The 16,549-nt window shown below is 49.8% G+C and overlaps 2 protein-coding genes across 2 annotated transcripts; both read left to right on the top strand.

Annotated features, from left to right (window-relative positions):
• The first annotated feature begins 356 nt into the window (after positions 1 to 356).
• On the top strand, positions 357 to 3,200 carry LOC122378165 (protein C1orf194-like). The gene is made up of 3 exons (XM_043358913.1): positions 357 to 720; positions 1,445 to 1,671; positions 2,796 to 3,200. The coding sequence occupies exons 1-3, from the start codon at positions 715 to 717 to the stop codon at positions 2,983 to 2,985; spliced, it is 423 nt and encodes a 140-aa protein (XP_043214848.1). The 5' UTR covers positions 357 to 714; the 3' UTR covers positions 2,986 to 3,200.
• Positions 3,201 to 4,328: 1,128 nt separating this feature from the next.
• LOC122378162 (exportin-5-like) lies at positions 4,329 to 16,425 on the top strand. Its single transcript, XM_043358908.1, has 11 exons — positions 4,329 to 4,608; positions 6,069 to 6,341; positions 6,658 to 6,879; positions 7,034 to 7,309; positions 7,852 to 9,624; positions 10,232 to 10,420; positions 10,657 to 10,895; positions 11,190 to 11,297; positions 11,674 to 11,806; positions 15,231 to 15,359; positions 15,674 to 16,425. Exons 2-11 carry the CDS (start codon positions 6,069 to 6,071, stop codon positions 15,809 to 15,811), a joined length of 3,480 nt encoding a protein of 1,159 aa, XP_043214843.1. The 5' UTR covers positions 4,329 to 4,608; the 3' UTR covers positions 15,812 to 16,425.
• Positions 16,426 to 16,549: the final 124 nt, after the last annotated feature.

Below are 16,549 nucleotides of genomic sequence, written 5' to 3' on the forward strand. Positions count from 1 at the left end.
ACCTATACAATTGAAGGAACAGCTCGTCATGAAACTTAGGTATATATTAGAATAATTATACGAAAATGAGTTGCGATGTCCCCAGTTCTCGTTCCGGCCAACTACCCCAAGTAGGTACTCACAACCACGACTGAAAATTTCATTCACAAAGTCTTGACATTAGGGGTGATTATGAATTCCTTTTTTCTTTTACAGTGCGTGCGTCCCGTGACCGGTACCGGTAGCGTTGATGTTCTGCTTTGCGATCATTTTCAATCAAACTTTCAATATTAGGTACAAATAACATTCAATGCCATAAAAGCAGGTTATCCCACAATGAAAGGGTTTCTTCATCGATGATGCGTAACCATGGAAACCGTGAGTTATCGACCAAATTCGCTGGCTGCTTATGACGGTTGTGAATGGTTGTGAAATCGATATGCGATCAACAGCACCGTGGGCAAACCGTGGGTGTAGAAAACCCGCTGGCGCCGCGAGCAGAGTTGGACGGTGGTGGGGTCATAAGGGTCAATATAAAGTAAAACTTAAGCATAGATAGCCTGGCTATGGTTTAAAGCCGCTTCGGGCGCTGGGCAGGGAAGGGACTCGGCGGAAACTCATTCAATGACGCAGTGAAACTAAGAAAGTGAAAAAAGTGAAAGATATTGACAGAAAAAATCGGCGTCAACGAAGGCCGAAAGTAGACGTAGCAAGAACGTAACCTGGACCCATAACATGTGGGTAAGTCCAAAAAAGACATGCAATTACAACACAAAACGTTATTACATGAGCACTTATCGTACCAATCATTTTCGCCGAGCGTTTCAATACACTGCTCATTCGATAAATCTAAAATGCTACAACGCTGATTCAGTTAGGATTCAATAGCCGTTTTCACGACGGGCTATCCGGCGAATGTACCTGATTTGACCAAATCTGCACCTAATTTCTTTTACAGCAAATATCTTCATTTTATGAATTTATTTCAGTGTTTTAATCGATGATGCTCTCTGATAATATGACAAAGCAGGCATATAAGCAATTAGTGCAACCCTAGCTGTCAGCTGATAGCTGATAAGAGACACACTGAACCTGATTTGACCAACTCTGCACCTAATCTGTACCAGATGTGCACCAAATGTGTATAAGATGGGCGATGGCCGTCGTGAAAACGGCTAATGTGTAACCCATAGCGATAGGGATCGCCAGTCAATGAATAGTGAATGGCATGCAATGATGCATTTCGCCTGTGTGATTGATTTCAGTACACATTAACGACAAACCTACCTATAGGTATTTATAATGCATTCTTACTAAATTCAAAGAACTTACCTCGCGCCTAGCGTGGCTTGAAAAGCGCTACGGTTTATTCGAGGCCGCTAACTCAGTGCCGCGTACGTAAACAAAGTGAAAACAGGCAAGTGTGCCGTGGCGGATGATAAATGCTCCCTAAAACCCATTTCAGCAACCGGTGCCCCCGAACAAATTGACAGCCACCAGTCCGTGGGAGCGGCTGCATAAGAACTGCACACTGTCCTCACACCGCCACTCCGTGTACCACTCGGACCCACAAGCACCCCTCGACGCGCTCGACTTCGAGATCAAGGCTATCTACGACCAGGCCACGGGGCTGTTCACGCCCAAACACCTGGTCCTCGTGCAGCACGAGACATGCGGCGACGGCGACAGGAGGTGAGACTAACGCTGCCTTTAACCCTATTAGTGGCAGGCTCCTGGCTACCCCTATTAGTGGCAGGGGGGGCTGTTTACGACCCCCCCTTGATATCTCGAGATCTAACGGGCCGATTTTCAAAATTGAAACGGCATTCGATTTCGCTCAACGTGATCTACATTTCTAAAAAATAAAAATTAAAAAATGTCAATAGGGGGGGGGGTAGAGGGAGGTAAAAACGGGCAAATTGCAGATACATTTTAGACTGTTTATCACGGCCAGGTTTCTGAACCAATCTTAACGCAACTTTTGCCGATCGATAGAGAATGAACCAGGAATTCACATGGATCCTAAAAATATTCATTTTCAAAAATCATAGGCGGATACAGATCATTGAGATTGGGGGTACACAAAAAGTATAGTAAATAAGGTTTTTGTTGGTACTGTTTCTAAAAAGGGTAGTAATGGTCTTGTTATGTTACAATTTTCTTATGAGAGAACGACTACAATTGTATTGGTCATGCATAGGCGGTGTCAGGGCCTGGAGGTAAAACATAACCCCCCTTTTTGGACGCCTGGATCCGCCTATTATAGCAAAAACGTGTCAAAAGAGGATGCACAATAACTGTATATGTTATCACATGATACCTTTCATTCAATGTTCGTAAAACTGGTGCAGCATCGTGATCTTCGCCCAAATGACTCGCTTCACGAATAGGACCCCCCAATTCCCAGTGCTCTGGAGCCGCCCCTGGTAAAGTTATGAACTTGAAATTTTCAGGGAATGTGCCCAATTTAGTTTTAGGAAAAGTCAGAAAATTTCAGCATCGTAGCTTCAGCGGTTTCGGAGATATTCCCGAAAAACCTGAGGGGTGGATGAAAACAACCCCCCCCCCCCCTGCCACTAATAGGGTTAAATTGTCACGATGTAAAGTCTTAGACTCATATGCGACATCGTTTTAGGCGGTTGTCCTCTTCGCTAAGATACGATAGTAAAACGGTGAACAGGACTTTGTAAATTATAGGAAGCATTTTGCGTGAATGATCAGCCATATCGAGGCATATCAACACATATCAGGCAACAATACCATAATTTTATTATACCCATCTATTAAAACGCAACTATTCGTATGCTTTATTACAGCAAAACCCTGAAGCACCGTGTCAAGTACGTGCCCCTTGAGCAGCCGCTGCTGGGTCACCCGCTGCGCGTGGTGGAGGCGCAGAGGCGCATCCATCCGTGCTCGGTCCGGCTGGCCTGCGAGAACCCGCACACCACCCTGACCAACGCCGGCTTCTCGCGGAAACCCAACGGAGGAACCTTCGCCACCTGAACATGACGCGTGTCTAATGTCTTGGAACGGTTTATGCCCCCTGATCATACAGCGACAGAGTTCAACTTTTTGTCACGGACGTGTTAACGTGGATAACATTGAATTTGTGAAAATTTTCTAAGGTAAAATTACCGTTTGTAAACATGAAAATATGCAGTCGAAACAGGAGTGTTCCACAATCATTACGTACGTTTCAATAAACGGAACTGAAACTACCCACTGCAAGTGCCTATATTTTAACGAGGAAATTGTTAGGTATACCATAGAGTATCGAGGTATCTGGAGTAACAAACAACAAGGATGGCACGCAATAAGTCAGTTGAGCGCAGGTATCCTGTATCCAGTATCGCATTGCAATTCCGTACCTACTTGCAGTGCCTCGGCTCGTCTAACGACACACTTTTTCCACACTGTCTCGCTCGCTCGTTTGTCACCAAAAAGGTGTCTTACTGGCTAAGTCCACCAAACATCTTGTAAGGGTCTTTATAGCCCTCTGTTCAGCAGAGGTGTGTGTGGATAACCAGTGGTTTCCGCATGCGATAGGATGAGCGATGAACATTAAACGATAATCGGTTATCGTTATCGTTTATCGCTAAATTTTCAAAATTATCGCTCATCCACTTAATGCAAGTTATGAAAATCATGAAAGATAAACGATAAATGTAAAACGGGATGATAGAAAAAATGGAAGACGATCGACAGTGTATGCAGCGCGACAGTATGTGTGTGCAACCTGTTGCCATCTGCTAAGTGTATAGATCTGCAAATAAACTTTAAGTACACTTACTTAAGCTGTATTTCTTATCGCTTTTGTTATCGCTGTTAAAAAAACAATTATCCTTATCGTTTTATCGTTTATCGTTTCGTTATCGCTGTTAAAAACAATTATCGTTATCGTTTTATCGTTGTATCACTATCGCTGTTAATTTTTTTAGAAAAAAAATATCGTTTATCGTTTAACGTTATCGCAAACCTGTCTTATCGTTTTATCGTTATCGCAGGTCCGAAAATTAGTTATCGCGGAAAGCACTGTTGATAACCTTATTTCGATCAGAATGGGCTAGGCTCACCCACCCGCCGTGTTGTACGTGGACAAAGCAAATGTTTTTTTCAGAATCGAATCTTTATCGCACGATTTTTTTTTATACTTGCAATTAGGTTTTAAGTAAGTAGGTGATATGGCCATAAATCATAAAAGATACTATGGCTAAAAGTTAAAACAGCGCTACTTATACTGGATCCCACAATTAATAATTTACTAGCGGAGAGTGCTTGAGTAAAAGCAAGTGGAAATGGCGCAGCTGCGACGAAACATTTCGTAAATTTGATTGGCTATGGCGACTGCACACACACACACACATTTGTGGGGCGTCGTTCATGTGGTTAGATTATAACTTATTTCGGGTTTCCTCGGGCATTGGATTATTCAAAGGTTATTTTTTTTAGATCGAGACACATCTGCATTACAAAAAAGGTGGCGGTTGCGCCTGAATTTTTCAGCGGCTTGTGCTTAGCTCATCCTCTGTCACTGTTTCCGTTGCCAGTTTGAGTTTCGCAAAAGCCCCGCATTCAACATCAACCAGTTCAACTTCAAATTGTGTTTCAGTCGTTTCAGTATCAAAGGTATGTGCATTTTTACCAAAGCCCTAATTTTTACAGCGTCGATATTTGATTTGCTTTTTTGAATTGTACTACTGGTAAAGGGAACTGCCTCGAAACCCATGATGTAGGTAACAACACAACTATATCCCAAACCAACTGTAAGGTTAGGTCAAAGGTGGGTATTAGTTGTTGAAGGCTTTCTCAATATGTGGTGGAATCTGAAAACAGGGCACCAGAGTCCAGATGGCTTTTTAGTCACACAATTTTTGGGATATTATACTCCTCTTGATGCATTTAACATGCTAATTGAATTGTCACATGATTATCTTAGGGAATTTCAAGATCCTTGATCAAATTGCCCCAGGCGCCCTGTTTCAGATTCCTCCCAATATGTCACCCTTGTTAGGCTTTGTTGTACAGCTAATAGCAGACTTGTGTTGTGCAATGTTTTCAGTTTTCTTCCCATGCTTGGAAATGAACCAAGTTGTGTCTATTTCAAGTTTAGTCTTCAAATGCTGCCTGAGAGGCAAATTAAAATGCTCCAAATGTGTCAGATAATTTACCAGTGACCATTCTCACGCTCTTCCAAATACATGTCGTTTCATGCCTGGTTACGTCTGGTCATAGACAACTTGGAATGCATCTAAATTTGAAGTGGAGTAACCTACTATTTTTACTTTCTGCTATTCCTTCTACTTGCATTGGGTTGGCCAGCCAGATTGATCTCACTTTAAAAGGGCTTGTGTCAGTGTAGCAGCATCATGCACGATCCTGCTCTATTGCCAAAGTCCTTCAGGGGAGGGGGGCTGTTCCAGCGCCTCCAGAAACCTCCAGAAAGCTCTAGAATTCTCCAGAGAGCGAGAGTCCACATTTCTCTGGAGGCTTTGGTCTACAATTATGGCGCACATATGACAAATATGAATGTAAACAAAGGTCGTTTGACTGTTAATTTTAAAACTTTGTTGTAAAGAAATTTACATTATCATAATTTTATACAGGTATCTTTTTTTAGTTCTTACTAAAATTCAACACGAATTTGGGTGAACCATCATCATTATTTTGGTATTCATGACAACAATCTCCAGAAATCTCCAGATTGCATTCCAGCACCTCTAGTAAAACTTTTGGTAGAGCCTCCAGTCAATAATTTATTCTGGAGACGCTGGAATATAGGCCATTGTAAAATGTTCGTCAAGTGTCAACTGTGGAACTGTGAGCTGCATAATTGATTGTGATTGAGGAGGCATCCATTTGTGCCACAGTTCATATTTGCCACAGCAGATTTTGTAGGTTGTTGGTTGTAGGTAAGGTTAGATCAACTTTGATTGTTTTGTTCTATATTTACTTGAAAGACATATGCGACGCATCGTGAGATGCGGACCAGGTGGCATGATATATGACACACACCCGTGATCAAACATGTGTCTTTTATACAGAGCCTCCTCCTCACTCACCTAACACCTTTGGTTCTCCAATTGCAGATGAATTTCACGCCGGAGGTGGAGGCGATGTCTGCGGAGGCCGCCGCCGCCGTGGAGGCGCTAATGTCGCCGGCGCTGCCACCTGGCGAGCGACAGCGCACCTACGAGTTGTGCGAGCGCCTAAAGGAGTCGCCGCTGGCGCTGCAGTGTGGGGTCTTTCTGTCTGCCAGTCACCGGCCGAATATGGTCAGATATCTTGGACTGCAGATCATCGAGAACACCATCAAGTTCCGCTGGAATGACCTCTCAGTGGAAGAGAAGTTGTTCGTGAAGGTATGAACTTTGTTCTTATCGATGACCCTGAGCGAATACCGAGATCTTCGAATGTCGGTGAATACCGAGATTTCCGAATCTCGGTGAATACCGAGATTTCCGAATCTCGGTATATGATATACCGAGATTCCGAGTTGCTCAATATTTTTTTGACAGATTTTGGCTTAATACTTCTGATTGTAACATCGAAGTAGGATGATAAAGAGCGGACAGTACCTATCCCTCACGCTTTACTTACGCCATACCGTTTTCCACAGACAACCACGCCCTGCCCTGACCTTTGACGCAATCCACCCCGCCTCTCCCTGCGCGCCAGGACGCCTGTCTGGACCTGATGTCCTCAGTGGACCCGTCAGCGCCGGCCCACCTGCGGGACGCGCTCTGCCGACCTCTGGTCGAGATGGTGAAGCGCGAGTGGCCGCAGCAGTACGCCGAGTTTGTGCCCGACATGGGCCGGCTGGCGGCGCGCGGCGCCCTGCACACCGAACTGGTGCTGCGCGTGTTCCTCCGACTGGCCGAGGATGTGGCCACGTTTCAGGTAAGGCCGGTAAGGGTGGGGTGCGAGATGTCTGGTGGCACGACGATCTGGTGGTCTGACTTGGATGTTTGGTCTGTCTGCGTTGTTTCTGTCTGTCCGCTCTTCTCATGTGTTTTTGATCGGACCAGCGACCCTCCACTACTGTGCCTTGCAGACTCTGGAGGTGCCCGGCCGACGGCGGGACATCTACCGCGGCCTGGTGGGCAGCATGGACGACGTCTTCTCCCTCCTGATGGGCACCCTGACCACGTGTGTGTCGGCACCGGACGGCCAGGACACTGCCCTGGCCGAGATGTGTCTCAACACGCTGGCGTGCTACCTGGAGTGGGCGGCCGTACAGCACGTGATGGGTGACGCGCTGCTGCTGCTGCTGCTGCGGCTGGTGACCCGGCCCGGCCTTCAGCAGCTGGCCGCCGAGTGCCTTGTCGTGGTGAGTCGAGGGGAGACGGGAGGGGTGCTGGACAGAGAGAAGCGAGGGATTGTCGAGGGATCCGTGCCATGAAATGGTGGGATGCTGGTATGTAATTGTGGATAGTAAGAATAACTTACAGCTTTTCTGCAGTAGTATTTCAATTATGATGAAATAGTTGCAGACAGAAATTCGAACAGCTTCGCCACCCTCTCATCGTTCTTTACTTGCCGCTCTTTGTTCGTCTTCTCTTCTCGCCATAGGCGGCGGAACGGGGAGGGCACCGGGGCAACGTGCCCCCCTTTGATTTTGACATTTTAACATTAGCCCTATGGGCGTTGCATGGAAAGAATGGGACCAAAAGTCGTCATTGTCCCCCCCCCCCTTAATTGAAGGTGTACGCCGCTACTGCTTCTCGCGGGTAACCTCTCGCCCCCTTTCCTGCGACTGTAATTCGGCCGCCGTTGCTCCTCGGTGACCCCCTTCCCTCCTCCCCTGCCCGTTGTGACCTCCGGCTCCCTCCCTCCCTATGGTAACCCTCGCCCCCCCCCCCTCTTGTGCAGCTGTTCAGCCGCCACGGGCGTGCCGAGGACCGGGAGCCGCTGCTGGTGGTGTTCCGCTCCGAGCCCGTCTGCCTGCTGGAGCAGCAGGTGTCCATCTGCTCCGGCCAGCCACCCTCAGACGCCCTGCTGGCCACACTGCGGCTGCTGGCGCAGGCGCTGGCCGGCGCCGTCAGCCAGCTCAGCTACTGCTGGGGCCGCGCCGAGCTGACGGTCGCCGAGCCGCCCACGCTGGGCCGGTTCCTGCAGGTGCTGCTGACCCTGTGCCAGCTGCCGTGCGGCTCGGTGGGTGATCTGCTGCTGCCCGCCTGGACGGCGCTGCTCCGACACAGTCAGGCGGGCCGCTCCGAGACGGTGCTGGCCGTGGCGCCGGCTCTGTTCGCCTGGCTGCAGCGGCGCGCTCGGCGCCCCGCTGACCCGGCCGCAGAGCCGTGGCGCTACTTGGAGGGAGAAGAGGACGCAGACAGAGCGAGACCCGAGGCGATAGAGACGCTGCGCTCGCTGGCAGCCGCCGCGCCCGCCGCCACGTTCGCGCTGCTCTGTGAGGGCGTGTCGCAGCTGGTGTCTGCCCCTCTGGCGTCGGACGCCGGGCCGCCGCGGCTGCCGGCCGGCTCAGACACCCTCAAAGACTGGTCTACTGCCGTCTACCTCACAGACCACGTGGCGCCGCGCGCCGCCGAGCTGCCGGAGCAGGCGGAGCGCGGCTCGGCGCTGCTCGGCGTCTGCCTGGGCCGCCGCTCCGCCGACCCTCAAGTGCTCTCCCTGCTAGTGTCGCTGGTCTCCTCACTGACGGCCTTCCTGCCGCGCTGCCCGCACCAGACGCCCGCCGTGCTGGAGCGCCTGTTCGAGGCGGTCACCTTCCCGCCCGAGTCGGAGACGGACCGAGCCGGCCGCGATCTGCGCCGCCACGGCTGTAACGCGCTGCTGGCGCTGGCCGTGCGCCAGCCGGCGGCGCTGGGCGCGCACTGGGCGCTGCTGGCCGGCCGCGTGCGCGAGCTGCTGGCCGAGCCGGGCCGTCTGGGCGCGCAGGAGGGCGTCACACTGACTGAGCTGCTGGTGCTGGTGCACGCCCGGATCGGCGACTACCAGCAGCAGAGTGAGCTGATCGGCGCGCTGCTGGAGCCGCACCTGACCGCCTGGCAGGCGCTGGCCGAGGTGTGCCGCTCCCCGGCCGCGCTGATGACCGCCGTGGGGCTGGACGCCCCGCCGCCGCCTCTGCTGAGCTCTGCCGAGACGTCGGCGGACGTGGAGCGCCAGCAGGCGCGCTCTCAGCTGACCCTGCTTGTGAACCTGCTGAGCAGTGTGCTGCTGCGCTGCCGCGTGCCTGACGACCCGGACCGGCGGCGAGACGGCGGGTTCCTGGACCCGGCCACGGGCGCCGTGCGCAACCCGTGCGCGCCGCACATCCTCCCTCGCCTGCCGCTCATCTTCCAGCTGTTGCGCGCACTGTCGGCGCTCGACTCCCCCGAGAACGTGGCGCGCCTTCACCCGGAGCTGCGCGGCGCTCTGCAGCTGTCGGCACCTGTGAAACTCGCGCTGCTCTCTGCTCAGCCAGAGAAGGCGTCCGGTGACAGCGGCTCCAACGGACAGCGCTCGCCGCTGGAGCGGATCCAGGGATTCATCAGCTACCTGTACGAGACGTGCCACGGCGTACTGGTGAACGCGGCCAACACGCTGCCGGCGGAGCTGTTTGCCGTGCCTCGGCTGTCCGACTACCTGGCGGGGAGTGTACTGCACTGCCTGCCGCACCTCTCCGACCACCGGCTGCGCGTCCAGGTCAGTTGAGGAACCGCGAGGAGGGGGCGCTGTTCTAAAGGATTGAGTGGATAAGTGTTAGGAACTTAAGGTAGAGTTTAGTGCTAGAGTTAGGGTACAGAAGAAAGAGCATCAAATACCTTCTGGGGGGGGGGGGGGGGGGTAGAAATGTTTTGCTCATTTTTGTGGTCTCCTCGCCACCTACCATTTTCTTTTAATGTGTTCACTGTACGATTTTTACTTTGGTTTTATCTATTGGTGTGTATTTTGGTCCCCAGCCCGCTCCGTCTATGCGATGACATTGGCATGTGGCCATTGAACAGTGACTAGTTGTATGAGTGTGGCCAAAAATAGCACCAGTCATCTTTTCATGTAACGTGCCAAGTTCGTACCATCTGATGGCCCTCGAACTGTTTTTGTTCGGCTCTCTGTGACTATGATGCCCCTGACCTTCGTGTGCTTGCATCTGTTTGTTTGCAATCGTCGAACAATGATGGCATCTATTGAAGTACCCTGAATAGGCACTAAGTCTGGCTCAGCACTATCAATAGCACCATCTGTAAAAGCTGAGCGATGCCCCCAGCATTCCCTGACACCATGTCTAACACCGCGTCTGTGCGTCTTTCAGCTACGCAGCCTGTGGCGCACGCTGCTGCTGCGCTGTCCGGCCGAGCTGCTGGAGCAGCAGCTGCTGCCGCCGCTGGCCGTACTGCTGGACCACCTGGTGGAGAGGCTGGACACCCGTTGGGCAGCCGTCCAGGCGGCCGCTGCCGCCGCGCCCGCCGCTGGAGAGGAACAGGAGGAAGAAGATACCGAGGTAAATAGTACGAAACGCAGGGAGTTGAGACATTACAAGCCCATAATTTTGAGAAACGTGTGGAACACGAGTAGGACATCTTGCGTCCAGTTTTTCAGCAAGACAAAAGTCCTCACAAATTCTGTGAACTTCAATATTCATTTCTCATCTAACGCAGAGTACCACATAACTCACTTCGCTCCAATACCGTCCTCCTGCTCCGCTTCTGACGCTCCGCTTCCCCTGCCTCACCCCAGGCTGTGCTTGCCGAGCTGCTGCTGCGTCAGGTGACCCGCGAGTCGGTCCAGCTGGCCACCTGTCTTCTGACGGCCGCCGGGACCGGCGCCACCATCACCGCCTCCGCTGACGATGATACTATGGAGGAGGACGCCCCCTCGGCACCGGCGGCGCCGGGAAAGGCGGCGGTCTCGGCCGCGGGGCTGGCGGCGCTGCGCTGCCCCCAGCTGGCCCGGCCGCTGCTCACTCTGGTGTTCAGGTGAGCGGTATGGGATGGCTGCTTGGAAGGATAACCCAGGATTGTATGGTCACCGCTCGGTTTTATGGCATGTTTATTGATGACCTTTCGTTAATGCATTATTGTCCTTGTCACTCAATCTCGTGATTCCCGTGTTTCTTGTTTGTTTGTGACCGGTTTTTATCATTGCTGTTTTATTTTGATAGTACCTTCTCTTTGCTGTTATATGTTTACGGTGTATTAGTGAACTGTGGCAGTGCAGTGTTTGTTGTTTGACCCGCGTCCGCTGTCACTGTCCGGTGATTGTGTCGGCAGGACGGTGGGCTGGGGCGACTCTGTGGCCGCCCTGAAGGCCTCTGACCTCGCCCTGCTGCTGGTCAAGGCCATGACGGACGCCGAGCTGGTCGATGACGCCGCCGCCAGGTCAGTTGTGCGGGGTCACTGAGTGTGGTGAAGGTCATGGCAAGGGTCGGTCGGGGTCACTGATTTGCGGGTCACCGCTCGGGCTAGTCAGAGCTCACGAATAGGTCATTCGAGGTCAGGAGCATTGCTGGGGTCGGGCGTTGTTACGTCGGGTTATTGAACGGGTCAGTTGAGGTCACTGCTGGTCGCTGGGTCATGACGTCAGGGTTAGCGAAGGGTCAACGTAGGTCACGACTGCGTACCTGTCATGATTGTCACTTGGGGTCCCCTCTTCAGCGCTTCTCCCGTCTACTGGTGTTATGTGTCTAGCACACCCTTTTGTGAACTCATCTCTGTTTTTATCGTGCATTGACCCCCCCGTGTGTCGTCGTTCCAGTCAGGTGCTGTACTGGCTGCTACACGGGCTGGAGGTACAGGGTCACCACATGGCCAACTTTACCAGCCTGGTGACGTCCATCACGGCGGCCTACGTGCGGCTGCGGCCCAACCACACCACCGCTGTGGACACGGTCAGTTAATGTGTCCGCACTTCGGCGGTGTGGTGTGGTTAACGACTGTGTGACGCAAGTCATAATTAGCTATAAAGTTACTATAAAGCGATAAAGTTGGACGACGAATTACTTTACTTACTTAATTACTAGTTTTAACCCGCGCCCCACTGCACACAGCCGCTATTCGGGTTCAGAAGTGGCCAATACCCTAATTTTCGACAAATTTTAAAGCGTGCTTTTCTCACATTTTCTGGTCGTAAATTGATCAGACTGTATAAAATATCATCCAGAAAAAATATTACTCATTCTGGCACAGATTGGTGGGCTCCCAAAGTATACCGTTTTGTTTTGCTCCGTGAGACCGAACTTGTGCTGCGATTTTCATGTAAATGTTTATGAATCTCTTGTCATATTCTTTACTTGAAAATGCGGAAGTAAGATATCAGCTGAAAGGGGAAAATGTGCGGAATCCATTGATAACAAAAATGCATCTAAAAAGCTTCCCACTCAGTTATTGTAAGCTAATTGTTGCACACTTGTACAAAGCAGAAGGGCTTATGGATTTCAATATTTACATAGGCCTACAAAAAAAAAACGCACAGCGTGCTTCACATTGAGACAACGTTCATAACATATATCGTACAATTGTGATTCATTTGCCGAAAAAATTAGGTCGGCATCACACTGCCGGCAAAAGTTATTGCAGTTCTAGTGACGCTAGGTCGCCGCCCGGCCGACCCTCACCCTGGTCAGGTTGGCCGGGCGGCGGCCGCGCAGCTGACGTCCGTGCGGTTCGGCAGCTGACCAGTCAGCTGCGAGAGAGGAGCGCGGCCCGTCTAATCGCCGTCCCGCAGTTGCTTTTGCGGAGGGGTGCTCGTCGCTCGTGTCGATTGCATTTGTTGGTTGTCGAATTCGATTGTCGATTGACTTGTGGGTATACTTTCTGGTGACCAATAAATGTACGTCGTCTTAATTGAATGTAGTCTGATCAAGTTCAATAAAGCAAAAAGACATCCAGCCAATAGAACATCGTAAAAATGTCAGATATGGTTGATAACATTCAGAGTTTTGGGAGCAGCCATCGGCCAGAATGCACCTTATTGGCTTTTATATGTAACATTTGCATTGCTTTTGGAAAGTTTCAGTCAGATATCTTCAGAAATGGCAATGTTATCGGCCTTTGCATTTTACCGTAGTCGGTTCATCACAATTGGGCATCGATATTGCAACGGCAATTGCAGTACGTTCTTGACATCGAAAACCAAAACGAATAGTATCATCGTGTTCCGCAGAGCTCATATTGCATCCGATGCACATCTTTTTTGTAGAGAATGTTCAACTTCAAATTTTGACCCTTTTGACCTCGACGTGACCTGACCTTCATTTGTCGATGGAAATAGTTTCGAATCGGACGACCCAGATGATATCATTTTTGGATGCTTTTGCCGAAATGGACCATTAAAGATGTGTCGCATGACCTAAAACATGTATACATCTCCAAAAACTTCCATGACTTTTTGTGACCCAGCGTGACCTAGTTTTGACCTGATGCATACCAACTACAGACTTCGCAGTCGTACCCTTATAGGACATAGAGCACATATCTATAAGTTTGTAAACAAAAAATGAGATCAATGTGACTAAAGCGGTGGCAAGAGCCTAAACTGTGTACACACCAAAATGCTGTCAGCTTTAATTTTGAGTTGACCTTTGACTTCATCGGTAACCTTGATACAAACAAAGTTAGGTTTCGTTTGTCAGCTATTCCTATAGAAGCCGTTAGAATTTTTAGTATTGAACGAGTAGTTTCGAAGACAGCAGGGAAGCTATGCAGAATCCCCTCCCGAGTCACCCACATTATGGGATATACCCGTCATCCGCGGATTACAAGCAAACATATTTTTTACGGCAATGCTGTATCAGCATGGATGCTCATACGTTCCCATACGTGACCTTAAGGTTGACTTCACATATAATAAAAATTCCTTGGCAAAATGTCAACTGGTTAACGAGTTATCGCATTTTGGCCACTTCCGAACTCAAATAGCGGCTGTGTGCACTGGGGGGGGGGGGGGCAGTATTCATAGCCCCCCGCCTCTCGTTTTTCTGCAATAACTTCCAAACCACTTTACGTATCGACGCCTAACTTTCAGTACCTTCGGCTGCATCAATTTGACACCTTGTGTTAAAATTTGAATTTCGTAGCTACCATAGGTCGGCCGAAAATGACGTCAGAGTGACGTCATGTTCGGCCGATTTCGACGCAAAACATTGAACCACGGCAATCGCTCCCAAGAGCTCAGTTTTTGAGCTAGATAATTTCTTTGCATGAAAGGACTCAAAATTGACTGCGCTATTAAACTGCTATCTCGGATTTTCAAAGTTTTGAGAATTTCGAAAATTTTATATAATAATATTCAAAATTTATATTTTTATTTTTTTCAATTTTTTTCATTTTTCGAAAAAACGGAATATATGTGACAGAACGCATGCTTATGACTAACTCTAGCAAGTTTTAGCTAAATATCTTCAAAAATGGCCAAGTTATACGCATTATTGCAAAAATTCACAATTATTAATTTTTCAAATCAATTTTTCAGTACGTATTTGACATCGTACACCAATATAAATAGCACCATCGTGTTCCTGAGCTCAAACTGCATCCAATAGACACCTTTTTTGTTGAAAAATTTTAACTTCAAAATTTGACGTTTTTTGACCTGAAAGTGACCTGACCTAAGCTAAATTCGACTCAAAATGACCTCGAATGACACAGACGACATCAAATTCGAAATGTATGACCTAAATGGACCATAAAACATGTGTCACGTGACCGACGCATGATATAATATTTCCGTGACCTGTGATGACCTGACCCTGACCTGAAAATTAAAGTACAAGTTTGGTACCCTCAAGGTTTCTAGAGCATCTGTTCACGAGTGTGTAAACCAAAAATAAGCCTGATCTGACTTGTAAGACGGCGGCCAGAGCCCAAAATGTGAACAAGCCAAAATGCTAATAACTTTTACTTTGACCTGACCTGTGACGTCATCGGTGACCTCGAGGTCAATGAAATTAGGTTTCGTTCGACAGTTTTTCCGGGGCTATCAGGCGCCGTTTGAATTTTGACGATCGGCCCAGTAGTTTCGGAGTTAGGAGGGGGGGGGCTATGGAGAGCCCCCCCCACCCCCCCACCAGTAGGGCGTGTTATACGCAGACCCCAGTGGGGCGCGGGTTGAAGAATGTGCAATGTGTATGTGCATAGAGGAAGCGGAATGTCGTGCATTAGTGAATGAAGTTTTTTTTTAGCTACCGGCGAATGATGCAATTGCAATCGGGCGGGAACGCGACACTCATATAACAGTGGATTATGTACATGATAGATTCAATTGCCAACAAATGCCTACATTCACCACGCTAACGTCTCGTCCTATGTTCCCAGGTGATGAGTCAGATACCGGAGGTGACCCCGGAGATGGTTCGCACGCTCGAGGAGAGGGTGTTCAGAACGCCCAAAATCGCCGCCAGCGACAAACTGAAGAAAGAAGAGGTCAAACGGGTCATCAAGCCGGTACGTCAGAGCTTTGACGACCCTGCTCATACGGCAGTAATTATTCCTCAAAGAGTGAGCCTCATGCCTATGACCTGTCTTGCCAACCACTCATCTTACAATACATATTCTTAACTTGATACGCTATTTAGCAAGGATATCAGATATCCTAGCTAAATAGCGTAATAGTACAGGTTCTGTACTATTTCTTACGCAATGGTTGCCAAGAGTTATATTCAGCTTGATTTCCCTTGTTGATTCGGTAGGTACCAAATATTGTTACCACTGCGACCATAATACCTCTGACCACCACTCTCCGTTCTGTGTGTCGTCAGCTGGTGAGTCGGAGTCTCAGTCAGCTATTCCAGAAGAAGGCCTCCATCAGGAATCTCCTGCCCCTGCCGAACAAGACGAGACCGGAGCGGGCCGCAGTCGACATGGTCTCGCTGGCCGATCTGTTCGGCGACTCGTGACACGTGTAAGTGAAACGTGGCACACGTGTGACACGTGGCAGGCATGCGAGATGCGCTTACATATCGTGATGGTGTGATAAACGGGAGGGAAGTGCCACGGGTGGTCACAGGAACTCTGAGAGTCAGTGTGGGTGGGGTGGCTCACAGTAAAGTCGTCCCGTCTCCCGGGCCTTTTGAGCGGTGTCAGGCGCAACAGATACAACGAGTAGCACATACTCAGGACAGGACGGGTGCTGCGGGTATCTATCGATCCGGAACAATCATGTGTCTGGTCTATAGGACCGTGTAACAGTCGAATCATGATCTGTATTCCTTGCCAGTCCGCTGACGCCCTTTTCTGCCTCCCTCTCCTCTCGAGTGTTCCAGTGGTTCCTATGACGTGCTGAGCGATGAACTATGTGCTGGGCAGTATGGCTTTCGTCTCCTGATCTCTCGTCCGCTGTGTGACTCTTTCCGGCCGGCCGGGCCTGTTGCACACCGGTGTAAAGGCTGATGTGGCCCGGTGGGACGCCCGCGAGCAGCAGCTGATATGGCCCCCAGGGCTACCCAAGTGCCAGCGTTCATCTCTGTAGCGAGCTGTGAAGTGTGGTCCAATACACGTGCTGTCATGAGACGTGAGATGTTTGTGATGTGTTGGAATGTTGCTTCTAATAAGTGCTTATCAGTACCGTAATTTTTAGGCGAAGGTTTGCCAAGTTCGATAAGCCTTCGAAACAAAAATGATACTATAGGGCTTCA

The sequence above is a fragment of the Amphibalanus amphitrite genome, unplaced genomic scaffold, assembly GCF_019059575.1.
Source record: "Amphibalanus amphitrite isolate SeventyFive unplaced genomic scaffold, NRLGWU_Aamphi_draft 000055F_arrow, whole genome shotgun sequence".
NCBI classification, from domain to species: domain Eukaryota; kingdom Metazoa; phylum Arthropoda; class Thecostraca; order Balanomorpha; family Balanidae; genus Amphibalanus; species Amphibalanus amphitrite.

Excerpts from the sequence above, each read along its gene's own strand:
- LOC122378162 (XM_043358908.1), top strand. The coding sequence starts at position 6,069 with ATGAATTTCACGCCGGAGGTGGAGGCGATGTCTGCGGAGGCCGCCGCC. Across the intron at positions 7,310-7,851 it reads CCGCCGAGTGCCTTGTCGTG|CTGTTCAGCCGCCACGGGCG; the intron begins GTGAGTCGAGGG and ends CCTCTTGTGCAG. Across the intron at positions 9,625-10,231 it reads ACCACCGGCTGCGCGTCCAG|CTACGCAGCCTGTGGCGCAC; the intron begins GTCAGTTGAGGA and ends TGCGTCTTTCAG.
- LOC122378165 (XM_043358913.1), top strand. Across the intron at positions 1,672-2,795 it reads TGCGGCGACGGCGACAGGAG|CAAAACCCTGAAGCACCGTG; the intron begins GTGAGACTAACG and ends GCTTTATTACAG.